A 16,106-nucleotide genomic window follows, 5' to 3' on the forward strand; every position below is an offset into this window, starting at 1 on the left:
CTATGGGTTTGGGTTTTACAGAAGGGCTAACTCTGATGTGGATGACTAATGTAGATATTAAGTTAGATGAATCCTGCCACCGTCATCTAAAATAACAGGGTAAGTAGGGAAATAAATGCAGATTGCTTCTGCACTGTCCTTTTCCCAAAGAAGTATGAAGGCAAAGACTGGATATCACTCCTGACCTGTCAAGAAGTATATGCAGTACTGGGTACTGACTCCATCACTGAAGCGTCAAAGCAAACCGTCTGCCCTAGGGAGAGTGTTCTACCTTTTCCATGACCTCCCAGGGCAAGAGGCTATCGAGTAAGGATCAGGCCATAAGACTCACCAAAACCCACTGTTTCTCAGGAGCCCTGTGGATAGCTTTCAGGGTCTGTTCAGCCACTGCCTCACAGTTGTAAAAGTCCTAGCTGCGGCTTTAGTGGCTGGCTGAGGAATTACCCTTTATTTGTCAACTGACTTATCAACGGTCATTTGAATAATTAAATCCTGGTTCTCCTGAAATCTCCACAGAACTGCTGGTAATGTAAATTTGACACTATCATGCTCCAACTGTGGAAAAATGTTCAGTAATACATGGTTTATGAGCTACCCAAAAAGCCTGTGCAATTAATTGCAATATTTGCATTATGTATTAGAGTTTCATGTCCTAGCAGAAGTAATACCGTGCCACAAAGCTGAGGTACTCAGCACACTTCAAATACAGGCATATAATTCTTCTGAAAAACCATGGCATTATTTCCAGAACTACATATATATTCTCTTTGCTTCTACAGGCACTGGAGGTTTCCCTGAATACAAATGGGTTTATTTAGAGGTTCTTCACAAGAAATTGAATGATCCATGAGAAAAAAATAGTACAGAAAATAGTACTGAATTATGATCTTATCTCCACATTGAGACAGATCAATCAATAACTGCCTTCATACATCTTGAACTGAATTTTCCATCGCCTGTGAATGGGCTATGCTACACATTCTCAAGTTTGAGTCCCTTACTACCAAGCCAGCATCTTGGTCTTCAATGGCCCTGGTTATTCTTAGGGATAAAAGAGGCTGGTAAATCCTGTAAAAATAAATCTAAACTTAGTATTCCAAATAGAAAAGTGTTCCTCTCTAGACAGGCCAACAGAACAAGGTACCTTTTTATTACAACAGCACCAAGTGCTAATATATTCTTTAAGTGTTTGTATGTTTACATATAGCAGATGGAAACTTCAGAAGCATTCTATGCTAGCAGAGCGGTGGTTTGGAGACTTTTATTAAGATTACCTGTGTCCACATTGTCCATATGGCAGTCACTCCAAATGCAAAAAATACTCCACATTCTTTTAGAAATGAGATTACGTATATTTGTGGAGACCTGTGCCAAACATCTATCTAGAAACATCACACTAAATACACTTACAGAAGTAAGACTATAAATCTGATTTGCAAAAATGTTTCCCAGAGCTCATTTATCTACAACAATTAATTCCATTGCAGAAAGAGGTGCAAATCTTGATCTTTTCATGAACAGGAAGCTAAATGAATTTCAGAAGCTTCTGACTGAGTTGTGCGGATAGTTTACAAGATACTTGAGATCTACAGATTCTAATGTAAGTTGGGTTTATATAGCAGTTGGCTGAAAAGAAAACATTTTATTAACTTAAGGAAGGCTGTATATAACCAAAAGGATATATTAGTTCAACATAACTGTCATCAGAGTTTGTAATTTGCTGTGTACTTCTGGAGACATTGAAAATTAAAAATTATCACTTTAACACAGTAAAATATAGAGAAGTTGAAAAAATATACTTATCTATCACTTACAGTTAGAGTATTCTCCCCAATTATAAATAACTCAGGGTTATGTGTTTCAATTTTTGCCTCTGCAGAGAGTTGTAATATCTGGAAAGTTGACTGAAAGAGATTAAGAAAAACCTGTAAACAGATCGATCAGAATGCAGCTATTCTAAAAGAATTCTTTTGCTTTAAAATGTAGACTTCAGAACCTGAAAAAAATCACAGTATTAAGAAAATTAAAACGACCTTTTTATTTTTATTTATATTTATTTATGCAAGTGAACACGTCTATGAAAGTAATGGTGTATCAGTATTCCAAACTTACTTTTGCTGTTCTTATTAGCAATGAAAATAGAAAGCTGGGTTGTTTTTTTTTATTTATTTAATATAAAGTTAAAGCAAAACAGGAATTTTATATCTATCTATCTATCTATCTCCATTTTTATAGTTATTGCAAAGCTGTCATTGCTGCTAGCAGAGAAGAGATTGGGGGTGGATGTAACAGTGAGAAAGGGAGAAACAGCTCAGCAACAAAAGACAGATGGGGCTATATCTCTTGCCTTTGAAAGAAATGGAAATTGGATGTCCTTTCCCTTTCCCCCCACCTCCCCCAATTCTATCCAATGCTTCCGCTTTTCCCCATTTATTTTTTCCTATCACTATCTGTTCCTCTCCACTGCTCAAATTCTAACATCACTCCCTCAGCTTAAACAGAGAAGAAGACAAAAATCTTAAGCCAATTCCCATTTGAAAAGGGACCCTGTGCCAGATCCCACTTCCCTCTGTGTGTGTGTCAACGGAGAGGAGCATGGCTGCAAAGACACTGCAGCTTGCCGCTGCTCTTCTCCCAGCAGGCATGGAGAGCCCCATTTCCTACAGCACCACCGAGAGCAGCCTCAGGTTCGTGGCAGCACGGAGGCACTTGCCACCTGTGCCAAATGCAACGCCTGCTCCGTCATGTTGCCTTCTCAGCCTTTCCTCTGTGGTAGTGGCAGGTAAAGTGGGGAATGTGAGCAACTGTGGGTCTGCAGCCAACACATACCAAATTGACTGTCCCTGCAGCTTGCAGTTATTGCACAGTTGCACTCTGGCCATCTGCCCAAGTGGTCTGTCCTGTGCTCCTAGATGTTCAGAAACCTGCCTGTGTTCAAAAGCACCTTGTTAACTCCTAAACTCATCCTTCTTTGCTTTGCTTAGCAGGTACCAGCAAGCCTGCTACCCCTTTCTTGGACGATGATCGATTGCCACTGAATAAAAAGGCTGATTATGTGCATTATCAAGTGCTTGCAAGATTATTTGCACTCACCATTGACAAACAAATAGAAAATAACAAAATGGGAGATGGTAGGAGAACTGTGGCATGTGATCTTTCCTTCCCATCACCCAGTGGTAAACAAAGTATTTCCACTCACTTTTTTGCAAGGGTAGCAACCTTTTGTTTAGGTCTCCACCTTCTGCCTACCTGACAGCACTAGCAAGTGGTCTTGACCCAGCTGGTTTGAAAAATGGAATCTTTAAAGCCAGACAGATGCTTTCCTTCACGCACTTGCATAAGTATATTACATTATCAACCTGACCTTTTCCTTTTAAGGGCTGAACACTAAAGCTGACAGCAGCCCTGCTGTTAAATGTCAATACCTGCCATAAGACTTGCCAGAGAAACTAAGTAAACTGCGTCATGTTCCTGACGCTCCAGGCAAACCCAGGACACCAAGGCAGTTTGGTTGGTTGCCTAGCTAAGAAGCAAACATGGTCTCATATCTGGTAATTCATGATGAATTATATCCTGGAGGACACATGGTGATTTAAAATGGGAAAGTCAAGACATTACTGATAGATATTTTTAAGCATCCTGTAGTTCTTTAAGCAAGGACTCTTTCCTTGACACAAACTCTAATAAAAACAAGAAATCAATTTAAAAAAATTTCCACACCTTTTCTAACAAATATAACTGGCAGTTTCATATTTTGATGTGACTTAAAATTATCACTATGTAGACTGTAATGTTGAAAAGCTAAAAGCAACATTATTTTCCAGGCTATGACAATACTGTAATCTGCTGTCCTATGTTGAGTTTTGTGGAAACTGTAGCTCCCCTTGAATTAATTTAACAGATGCAGAAAATGTTTTTTTTTTTCAGCTGTGAAGACTGCATTATCACAGCATTTTCGTAGATGTTGTGCTGGACTGGAACTTACTGGCTCCATTATGCAGCCTCACTACTTATTAGATGCCACTTTTGATTTGGAAAAACACACACAACAATGTAAAGTAAAGGAAGGCCCTTCTAAAATGTCACTTTACGGAACTCTGAAAAATATCAGGAGTTAGGAAATATTTGAGTGTGGGATCCTTCATGAAGATGCAGCTGATACTCACTGCAGCAAAGGTTCCGTTCCAGATTCGGGTGGACACATTCACGAAGTACTCTCCCTTCAGCATAATGTCTTCCAGTTTGCATGCAATAGTACTGCACTTCACATTCTTACAGTTCTTCCAGGGGAAACAGCAAGGAGAGGCAAAAGCACACATTAAAAACAAATTCAAAAAATGTTCTTTTGACATCCAAATTTTTTGCCCTTGCCTTTGCCATTCTGTACATTTACAAATTAAATGCATGCAGGCTGTGAAGTACATGCATCTCTTCGTCTATCTAAGGCAGATGCAGTATGGGTAAGAACATCCATAGGCTGCACTCCTGCACTGTGAATGAGGAGAGCCACCCCCAACACAGCTGTCCCCACAGGTACAGCAGCGGGCTTGTAAGGATCAGCTCTGCACCCCTGTCCTGTGGTACTGCAGCCCTGAGTCTTACTCACCAGTTCTCTGGAAGCTCTGAAGTTCTCTTTCGTGAAAGATGCAGAATAAGGTCTTTTCCCTATTTGCAGTGGATTTATCTGAGCCTGACAAGTAACACCTCTGGCCTAGGAAAGATGGCAGGAATGAAACTGGATGACATCACATCATACTCAGGAGTTCATAGTCATCAAAACAATACATATTTCTGGGATGAGATGGTGGCTGTGAAAGGCTAGATTGTGAATTATACAACACTGGATACTTAGGAAACTAAGAGACTGTATGTAGTTTTGGTCAGAATTAAACAGGTCTTACGGTATTTTTTCCACCTAAACGGACCTGAAGGTTTTGCCCCAGTCTAAAAATTCCATTTTTAATGTAACCTTCACAGGAACTTGGAGAAGGACCTAGCTGAAGAGTTCCAGAGTCATATGAAAAGTCAGTTGTGGACTGTAAAGACAAGCCACCACATCTACCAAGTAATAGACTAGTGTACTGCTGACACTGTGGTCCTCCCCCTTCTCTTTATGAGGAAGGGACAAGGGGAAAGGGCACAGATTCTCTGAATCCGAGCCATGAGGGAAATCATTATTATTTATGGTACTGATAAAACCCCACAACACAGCAGTTTAGGTAATTCAGTTCTTTACCTGAGCCGTGGTGACTGCAGTTATGTACATCAGTGGGTTGCCTTTGCTGGTCAGTTCTGGAAGATAGATTTTTACAGATGCCATCTTTACTGGAATACTCCCTGTTGTTACCTGCAAAGCAAATAACTCACAATTAATTCAGGTAGCTATACTTACATATGCATAAATTACTTGTTATACCAAGAAAATCAGAAATCATGGATGAGTATGGAAGAACTGGACTTCTTCTGCATCAATGTTTTTTGTACCAAGACACTACGGTAGTAATTACATTACACCAATAGTAAAGCAGAAAGCGTACTGTGTAACTTCAGGTCCCTGTCTGTTTCCTTAGCAAAGCTCATATTAACTGCATGAAATATGTTTTGAAAAGCAAATACTTTGCCACAGCCAATAGGCCTGTTATTGCATCCTTTAGAGTAGCATTTACAGGAATGTAAATGGAACATAATTTAACTTTCTTCCACGTTGCATATTTGGATCTAAGTTTTTCTGAGTTACGTAATAAATGCTGTGATCTGGCTAGTTTTTGCATCTGGTTTGAAAGCTTAACCCTTGCCAGACTTCAAGTTTCAAAGTCCAAGCCTGCAAAGACTTGTTTTCCTTTATCAACCTGGCAAAAGACAAATACACTCCGTGAAAAAACAGTCTAAGTTGGCCTGACTTTAATCATTAACTATCTTCTAAATAGGTAAACAGTGCAGGACCAATCCCTCACCTATTCTACTTGTTCAGTAAGTGCAAATTTCATCCTGAACCTCATAGACTGTAACCATTTGTTGCCCAGCTATTTGCAATTTTTTTTTTATTTGACTGATTCAGAAACATCAAAATCAGTGAAATCAGGAATGGTTTTTTAACTACATTTTGGGAGCAGGCTACAGGAGGAGGTAAGGCAGCTTCTCGAACCAGAATCAGAAACATTTACTAACCTTAACTGAGAAGTTGAACGTGGGGCCAATGTCTTCAGAATTATTCACAGTGGAAGGAATGTTATGACCAGAGTATACTTCATAAAAGTTGATGTTGGCAAGCCTAGTTAACAACCATAAAACAATACATTTCAATTTGGCAGCTGCTTTGAAAACATACATTACTGGATGTGCCTTCGTGAAACAGGTCACAGGAAAAATCAGCCACTTGCACTGCTGTTTGAAATCGGTTAGGAAAATACACAGTGTACTGAAGCCCAGAGCTGGAGTAAGCATGTAAAGGCAAGACAGGAGGGCTGCATGAGATGCAGGCTCTGCTCGGCCTCCTGCACCCCAGGGTGTTTCAGTGCCATACTGCAAGCTCCTTGCCCACAACAAACAGCGACTTTCAGCCTTGCAGTGGCCTCCCTCTGCAGAAAGGGCCCCGCAACAGTCCCCCTTTGTGCATCCGTAATAGCAAATACCAACAGACTCTAAGGGAGATTCTGGGCCCTAATGCCACAGGCCACAGGCAAGCTTGTTGCCACACTGCCTGGGTGTGGAAACGCACACAGCACCCTGCTTCTGTGCATGGTACATATCACATAGCCCTTGGTCTCCTCTGGGCCACTTTCTTTGGTATTTGGTTTCAAAATTCAGGATTTCCCAAGTAACACAAGGTGGTCACAGCCCACATGGAAGGATGTGGTGCAAGGGCCTGTGGATACTTGAGGGGCTCAGCCAGCTGGGACCATGCTCAAAGGCAATGAAAGCATCCCTGTGTAGTGTACTATATACATGTGCTTGCTACCTGTGAGCATCTCTGCTGAACCGTCCCAGAACTGTGTCTGCCCTTCATTGTTAGCTTTCATTAGGAGGCTAATTTGAGCAGTCAAAAAGCAAGCTGGGGAGTGAGTTTACAAAAAGCAGGGGCTATCATGATTCCTGCGTCAGCTCTTCTGGCAGCACCAGGTGCAAATCTGTCCTCTACCATTGGCACTATCCCTATTTAATTTGGGTAATATTTGTGCATGAAATCCCAAACTGACACGTGTGCAGTCTCACAGAGGTGCCTTCTGATTAGTTGTGCTCCTCCATGCTGCATCATGGATCCTGTTCAAGCCACTATACTTCCTCCCATGGGCCCTTTCCTTGAACAGCCTCCTCACAAGGACCCCTAGGAAAAACCATGTGAAGCATTTCCTGCTTCCTTATTGCTCAAATCTCCAGTCCTTCCATGATGCTGTATAAGCTTCCTTGTCCTTGCAGGAATTACTGGTAAGAATGATTCCCACCTCTTCCAGAAACTCATATTAGGAGGTTTTCCCTAGAAAGACTTCATTTCAGGAAGACAACGCTTTTTTTCACACTTTTTTAAGAGGTTGCTCCTTCACTGTATTACCTGTCTCAGGAAGGAACTGTCTGAAGATAGATACTTCCTAAGTGGAAGACCGTAAAAATGAGCTAACTCCAAGAGAAGCATTTAAAATTGTACCTTGGTTTAATGTGTACTTCCTTTAGTTTTTTTAAAATTGATTCATCTCCAAAGACTACTAATCTTTTTCTGGCAGCAGGGATTCCTTCATGCCTTGACTTGCACACGAGATTGCGTTTTCTCACACTCATGAGATACACTTGAATTCAAACCCCTGTTTTCCCTTGAGTAACTCTTTTATAGACTTCATGCCTGGCCTTTTCTGAAGCCTTGAGCTTCTGTTCATGTTTCTCAGCTCATTAAATTTTCTGATTTAAGTCTGCACCATCCCCTAGGATCCTAGGAGGCTGCTTAAGTTGCTGTGTTAGTGATGTTCCGTAGTCTCTGTGCTGTTACTAACTTTAGTAACACTCTCGAAGCCTCATGCAACTTTCTCAGGGAGCTGAAAGAACTCACTAACTCAAACACTTCTCTGCAACTAAAATAATCTCCATGACTCCAGAATTGAAGCACCTAGCTGTGGTGAATGCAGAGTCTCCAAATACTCTGAAACTGCTGCTGCAAAGCAGGTTATTAAACTAATCTGTACTATGGACCCTATTCCATGGCTCAGGTCATCTTTCGCAGCCAACAGTTCTTGTAGTTATGGTGATCTTTGAATATTCATTTCCTGAATTCATTGTTGCGGTGCATTTTAAAGCAGCTTCTTCTTTTTCAAATTTCTGTCATTATTTGAGTAATTACTACTTATTTTCTATCAGTTTAAATTTACAAATTTTGGAATGCCTCAGGATGCAAAAGCATTTTAACACCAAGAACTGGTGACCCAGTGCATCATCTATATGTGCATCATCTATCATGACTATATGTAGTTTATCCTAGAAACTGAGTAATTGGGAAAGATAAACAAATCTTTTTTGTGATGAAAAAATAACATACCCTATCTTGATCTGAGAGTCAAACCAGTGTATTTTTGTTTCAGTTTTAATTTCAGTTAAACCCTGACTATGATTTTTTTCGTTTGGAACAGCAACAATTACTGTTTCAATGCATCCCAATCACCAGGAGTTTCCAGGGCTGAAGAAAAGGGGCTTCAAGGGATTAGTCTTAAAGGGATGGGTTTTTTTGTCTCTCTCCCGCTGCCCACTAGCTCGCTCTCCTTACAAACTGCCCTTCCCAGGGTAAAGGATCCCTCTTGCAACAGCCCTTCCGCAGGGAGGGGAAGGGGCTGACACTAGGACACGGAAGGGGTAGGTGTGAGCTGGAGTCTCTGGGCAGGCACATGGGAAAGTGGGATGTGCCACTCCTGATGCCAACACAGCTGCAGCGAAGGGCAATCTGCCATGTGCCACCTCAGGTTTTAGTTCAAATCGTTATCTCAAACAGCAAACAAGTGTTTATATTTTTCTCATAAGTTCAGCAGGTATGTCCATAATTTCTTTTTTTCTTCACCCCTCCCTCCTCCGTCTTTTGCCTAGAGTTTGAGCTGGGACTTTTTTTTCTTTCTGCTGTTGTTCTTTTGTTTAGTTTTGATCACTTTAACTCCAGATTTGATCCATGTCACTACACTTGAGCCCAGAGGCCCAACCCTATTATATAGTATATACTCATTTTATTATCAAAACCACCAGCACTGTTTGGTTTTTATACCACTTCCATTCACATAAGCATCTGTAACAATTATGCAGAGGTAGACACAGATCCATAATTTCTTACTACACATTCCATAATTTTTTACATGTAAAATTACGGGAAAAACGTAAAGTCCTGCTGGTGTTGATAAGGTGGAAATTTCTTAGAATTTCCAAAATGCAAACAAAGTTTCATTGCCTTCTCAGTGGCCTTTCAAGAGTGTTGCTATATTCAAATGTCTTGGCAAAATGACAGTGACTCTGCATTATTCAGCATACCTTGTGAAGTGAATTTCTGCATCATATCGCAAAGGAATTGACAAGAGAACCTGGTTGTCCGATTCTTGCTCTTCCTTACTTTCACTGTCACCGAAACACATTTAAGTCAGGTGTTATATTATTGATACAAATAAGTTATTAATAACTAACTTGCTTTCATATGGTTATATACTTTTACCTCAATGCGTGAAAACGTAGAACTGCCTCATTCTGAAGATTTTTCAGGTTAAAATCGAAACTAATATCAAAGGATACCTAAGGAAGAGACAAGGAACACAGAGCAAATGAGTTGATGGTGCAACATCCAAACAAATCCTCAACAGCAACATAATCATTTGTGCATGCAACAATGTAGACTTGCCCTCTGCTTCTGAATTCTTCATCAGTTTCTGTGTAACATTTCAGTAATTTCTAACACTCCAGAATTGCTTTGTTCTCACTTTCCCCTACAAACTGGCATTGTTACATAAACAGGGACTATTTGCATTTTTAGATTATGTATAACTAGCTACAAGCTGCAACAAAAGGTGTCCAGGATTGCTTCAATTACATGCTTTGAAACACTAGCACTAACGCAAGCTCTGTATTCCTCTATTCACTCCAACAGGTCCACTAAAGGCCATTAAAAATTCAGAACAAACTTAGCTTTTTATATGTAATTAGGGCTTTTTTTTATTTTGCTCCCCCAGTCACAGAACCCCTGTTTCTATTCTTTCTAGCAAGTTTGTTATTGCTGCAGTTGATTGTGTTAGAAACCTTGAGGAGTAAGATATTAAATTCCATAAAAACATGGATATCCTGAGATTTATGGTATATATGTGAAAAAAGATAACTGACCTATCCTAGGGTTGTGTGGGCCACCCATCTTCTCTCAGGACAATACTGGTTTCTTGGAGAGATGAGATGCACAGAGCAGGAGAGAGAGCTACCCCAGGTTCATACAGCAGGAGGGGTCTGACAGGAGGCTGTGGATGAAGCTCTCTTCTTCTGCCCCTAGCCCTCACCCTCTAGGAGTTACAAAGCTAAAGCATTGTTTGAAAGACACAGGAGGGATAAATGTGCTTCAAGATCTTTTTTTTCTTTAATCTGGCCGGGAGTTGCAGAAGTTTAGCCCTTAGTTTCCTTCTTCTAATGCCTCTGAAACCCAAAGGGAAATTAACTTGCCAAATTTAAGAAATCTTCACCAGCAGTAAATGCAGATTTGGGTGGAAACAACAACAAAAAATCAAGGTTATTTAAATACACTAGCTGTACCTGTTGTCCTGTCCTGAAAACAGGATAGCTTATTTGACAAATGACTGTACTTTGTGTTGTTCCTGTCTGACATGAGACTTCAGTCCCATCACTCTGCAGAGGAAACAGACAGAAAAGTCACGTTAGAATCATGTTTTGATAAAGCACAGAGGAAGTTCCCAGTCTGTATCTTCACCAGGACACACATCATGTAGTACATATAGGTGATATCGCAATAATTCTTAGAGATGCAGCAGAGGGGTCGCAGGGCTAGCAGAGAGGCAGGGAGGTGGGACAAGGACCAGTCCCATGCGATTTCTGGTGATCTGTAATGATCTTAGAATTTGTGCTGGACTTGGAAGAAGGAATACAGGCTGGAGAATACAGGTCAACTTCAACTTTAACTCCTACAGGGCTTTTTTTACAGCAGTTTTACTGAATTTTTGCAGACATATTTACACAACCTGAGAGCTAGTTATGCACTCTCACTGTATAAGTTAGGGTGCAGAGAGGAACTCTACTATACTTTTTGTAGGGAAATCTTCAATACGTAAGAGTTCATTTACTACTTTGCAGAATATTTAGCATGTCATCACCCTACATCAAAGACAAACTTGTTGATCATAGCCAATTATCATCACTTTGCAAAGAATTAATTAAAATGTACTGCCTTTTGTTACAAGCAGCCCTAGCAGGCATTTACCATTCATGAATTATGCTACAGTCCCCACCCCAAAACAACACACATACATTCTCAACTTATGCTTTTCTTCCTGCTTTGAAGCAGGCATATTTTTGGTCAAACACTTCACTTGCAGGCTGAAATACTTCTAAGCAAATTGGCTTTTAAAGCTAAAGAAAATCCTAGTTCCACTGTGGTCTTTTGGCATGAATGGAATGAACAATTTTGCTGCACAACAGGATGGGGAGGTAGACGTGCACCCTGAACGCTGTGTGGAGTACTTCTGCCAGTTGATTGTTCAGGAAAATGCTACTCTCGGGCAGTGATAAATGTTCCTATCCTCCTTTCCTTTCAGTCTAGGGATTGCTCTGGATTTCACCCCTAGGAGTATCATGCACCTCTCCAGTAGCAGCCTGACCACACAAGCCAAGCACTGAAGCCTGGATTTCATCCTCCATTAATTGTTTGGGAGCAACACTTGATTATATATTCACTGCATTCCCCAAAACAATGTGTATAATTCCTTTATTTTCGCTTTTCTAAGACCAAATTCATTAGAAGAAGAGCTTCTGGTATAGCAATCATTTCAGTCTGATTAACTGTCTTGTTGGAACACATGGCCTTGGCACTAATACTATTTGTAGATCCAAAGTCTGTGCTTTAAGGGCACATCGTCGATGCTACATGCTTGATTTATCAAATACAGATTCCCTGTGGCACAGCAACTGCATTCAGGCATGTTGTTGGGAGTCAAGATGATGTGGGTGCCAAGGCCCAAAGTGAGGAAAAGATGACTGAAATACTGAGGTGAGGTCAAACTCAACAGGTTGCCAACTTTTATGCTGAGTTGGAAGTGTCTCTCCTTGACCTAAATAAACTGATATGCTGAAGGGAATAATTCTGGTATCCAAGAAAATAAATTGGGGGGAGAGAAGTTTGCACACACATTCTTTCCTGGGATAGGCACCACTAGAAAAAAAAAAAAAAAATTATTTGAGAAACTAAAAAATCAGTGGCAGTAACAGAAACAGTGAGGTTGGGTATCACGTACCGGTAAAGAAGATGAAGCGAAAAACAAGTTGTCTGAAAATGTAGCCTGGATTCTGGTGTTATATGCATTTTCCTTTTTATTTCTCAATTTCACGTTGAACGTTAGTCTTCTGTTTTTGCTGCTGACAACAAACTGCTGTTTGCTGTTGGAAAATAAAAGTCCATTGTTGTAAACAGAGGTCCTACAACAGCTGTGGATTGTAAAAATGCCTTGCCTGTAGCCAACAACAAATAACAAGCACAGCAAGACATTTCCTCCATTCTACACACTTAAACGCTGTGCTTTCTAAACCTGTTGACATAAGAAAGTTTGTGATGGTGTTTCTTAAAACCAAATGGAATTAGTGTCTTCTCAAAGTGCAGGACCTTGATTATGTATGGTCAAAGTCACTTTGGTAAATTTTCAAGGGCTCTACCCTGGTAGGAAGGTGGGCAGAGAGTAGGCAGCAGACCCAGATGGCAGCTCCAGGAAGAAGCAGCCCTGTCTCTCTGCATACCGTATGCATGTATCTGCATATGGACTTGGAATATGCACTGCCTGAATGGTTGACCTCAGCTTCCCAGTGGCACAGCCTCCTGCAGGAATGTCACTACAGGAGGGACCAAAATGGTTGCTGCAGCTCCTGCTGCTCTCCCAGTGCGCTCCCTTTCCTAACAGCAGCCAGCCACAATTCTTCTGAATGCTCACTGGGTCCTTATCCCTAAGTTACCAAAACTTGGGTTTGTCTAAGCTGACAAGAGTCTTACTTCTGTAGCTGTGTTCCTATCACACCAGTTTTTCATTGATTAGTTATTTAGACAGAAACGCAGGTTTTTTTTACCCCTGCTATTTCTAAGTAGATGTTGAACTAGAAAAGCATTCTCACCCAGAAACTCACCCAAAGCCTACAGACAAACCAACTGGTGAAAACTTAACACCCAACCCCAACTATTCCACTGATTCAGTTCTTACCCATCATCTGCCTTCTGCTGAACATTCAGAACAAGGTTACAGATACAAAGTTCATCTTCACCACAGTCTTTAATAAAAGGAATCTACAAAAATAAAAAACATTTCCTGAATGACAAAGCTCAACTTAAAAATTACGTACAGACACTAGAGTGCAAACACTTTTGAGGTGAAGCATGCTCTTGGTTTGCAGATCCTCTGAAGGCCATTAAAAACTCTGACACATGAACAAGTTAACACTGAGTTACATGTTACTACATGTCAATTGATCCATAAGAACAGTGCAAGCAGGTTATGGTTAACCCACAATAAATGTGATATAATCAAAATGTTCAATCTCTCTCTTATGTACTCTTTTATTGTAGGATAAAGAAAAATAGTTAATCTTTTCTATCACCTGGAAGTTCACATCAACCAGCATGTTTGTTATGCTACTGTGGCTGATGTACATGTGTGTGAGCAAGCCCATGCAATATAGATGTTTAACTAAAAGGAACAAAACTTAAACATAAACTTAAGATATACTTTAAAAGGTATAAAGGGAAGCAGAAGACACCTCTGCAGGTGTCTGCTTTCAGCACAGTGACTTAACTAGAACATTAGTGTTTGTGGGGCCCACACATTAAGGACATGTGTATAGCCATGCATTTTTTGATAATTAAGTCTGCATACTTACACTGTAGGCCACAGCTGCTGGAGAATATATATCAAGGACAGGGCTGGAGCCAGGATTTGCAAGGCCAATGTCAATGCGCAAACTAAGTGAATTCACTGCATCTGAAGGTTCCTGTAAAACACATGTTTCTGATGATAGCTCAAAGCACAGCTGACAGGGCAAAACTGGTAATTCTATTGTAAATTGAGAACGCATAGTAAAAGCATACTTGCTCTAAACAAGAACAAGTAATAGTACAAAGCTTCATTTCTTGACCAAAATAATTTTGTGAGATTGCCTAGTGTGGGCTCCCCTTACTAAACAGCTTTTAGTGCCATTTCCATGATAAAACTGATTTTCTTAGGATTCCTGGAGACTCTGTTCATCACAGTCACTCCTGGTACTAAGGAACATACAAATTCTCTGCAGCTGCAGAAGCTGGTCCTCAAAAGCCACCACCAGGTATCTTTCATTCTCACCTGGCTGCAGAAGTCCAATTCCTAGTCCACTCTGCCTTACCATCACAGAATGCAGCTGGGCCCGAGTGACATTAGAACATAATATACCTCATGTCTCCTCTGTTTCTTAGTACTGGATGAATACTCTTCTAGCCCTGTGGCTCATGGCTCCACAATGGCACTAAATATGATCAAGTCAAAGATACTTGCACAGGAACTGAGGTCCTCTACCTGATCTAGCATCATGCAGGGGGCTTAAAGCAACTCTCAGGGCTGTGTTTGGTCTTTGGTTCTAGAGAAAGATACTGGAGACTTGCTTATTTTAATTTTTTTCTGAGATGTATACCTAGGGCTAGCATGTACCAGAAGTCTGCCTGAAAAGTTGTTAGTTTGAGAGAATACATTTGCATGTATGCCTTAGATCTTACAGAAGAACCTACTCAGAGGGAAATTAAAATCTATTGAAACTATGGACTATGGGCTCTGTGTTATGTCAGAGCTGAATTACATAATTAGGAACTGCCTCTTTTATCCTAAAAAGCTGTGCTGAATTTCACAGTTACTAGTTTCTTTGAAATCAGAATATTACTAAGTATTTTTCAGTTGTGGGGGATTTGAGAAAATAAAGCGTTTTGAGTGCACCATTCATGGAATTCATCTTACAGACATAAAATTCATCAGCATACTCCTCTGATCATTTTTGTCACATAAGACTGCTTGCAATTGCACTCACCAGTACACTGAAGACATCATGAACACAATTCTCTTCATGACGTACCACAAGATCCCTCTGCATGTACCTTTCATTGTTTTCTTTGAACAATCCTCTAGAAGTCACTCTAGAGGACTGGAGATCTGCATCCAATGTTGCATTGTACTTTATAGCTACAAGAAGAGTAACAGTACATCTTTTGCTGAGTATGACTGCCCATGATCTCATTACTATACTCAACATTACAGAGTGACCAGGCTTTGTAAACCACACTATTTTACTTTTTCCATAGTCTGCTAAACACAGAGCAGTCTCAAAATGAAAAAGTTTTCTCTTGTGTTTTCCAAAGCAGTCAAACATGTTTAAATCCTGATGTAAGTTTTTATCCACAGAGAGAACATTAAATGGCAATCAATCCAGCCTCTACTGCAGATGTCTGAGCCTGCATCTCAGGCAAGAAGCCAGTCAGCAGGGCCAGGATTATGCTAGATAAAGGGGCCATACAACAATATCCCTGAAGTCTAAAGAGACTATAAAGAATCTGCATCTTCTCTTCAATCACATAATAATTTCTGTCTTCTTCTCTTCATAATATGACTAATATGCTGTGGAAGTTCACCATTATTTTACAGCTTACAATCATGAGTTTCTAAAGGTACTATACACAGCACTGAAGCAGTCCAACTGGTGTTATCAGTGACGTTTAACTAAATAGCTTCATGAGAGTCCAGTGCTGGTCTCAGAAGTATTTGGTGCTCTCCTGTCCTCTGAAAAGAAGAGCTTCTCCCCATTGACATCTGTACTGAGCCTATGGATTATTATTTTTTTTTTCAGAAGAGAGAAGAAAAGTCTGCAGTCTGTTGTTGAAACCAGCA

General features: G+C 40.4%; 1 protein-coding gene across 1 annotated transcript in view; it reads right to left on the reverse strand.

Moving 5' to 3' along the window:
* ITGA2 (integrin subunit alpha 2) overlaps positions 1-16,106 on the reverse strand; it is a 70,780-nt gene that overhangs the window by 5,433 nt on the left and 49,241 nt on the right. Inside the window, exons 17-28 of the mRNA XM_040579992.1 lie at positions 15,253-15,404; positions 14,083-14,193; positions 13,410-13,492; positions 12,459-12,600; positions 10,747-10,839; positions 9,671-9,747; positions 9,493-9,576; positions 6,169-6,271; positions 5,237-5,347; positions 4,607-4,711; positions 4,167-4,280; positions 1,815-1,904 (exon numbers count right to left, since the gene is read on the reverse strand). Of these exons, the coding sequence (XP_040435926.1) occupies positions 1,815-1,904; positions 4,167-4,280; positions 4,607-4,711; positions 5,237-5,347; positions 6,169-6,271; positions 9,493-9,576; positions 9,671-9,747; positions 10,747-10,839; positions 12,459-12,600; positions 13,410-13,492; positions 14,083-14,193; positions 15,253-15,404 (1,265 nt within the window). The remainder of the gene's footprint in view (positions 1-1,814; positions 1,905-4,166; positions 4,281-4,606; positions 4,712-5,236; positions 5,348-6,168; positions 6,272-9,492; positions 9,577-9,670; positions 9,748-10,746; positions 10,840-12,458; positions 12,601-13,409; positions 13,493-14,082; positions 14,194-15,252; positions 15,405-16,106) is intronic.

Source organism: Falco naumanni, chromosome Z, assembly GCF_017639655.2.
Source record: "Falco naumanni isolate bFalNau1 chromosome Z, bFalNau1.pat, whole genome shotgun sequence".
Lineage (NCBI taxonomy): Eukaryota > Metazoa > Chordata > Aves > Falconiformes > Falconidae > Falco > Falco naumanni.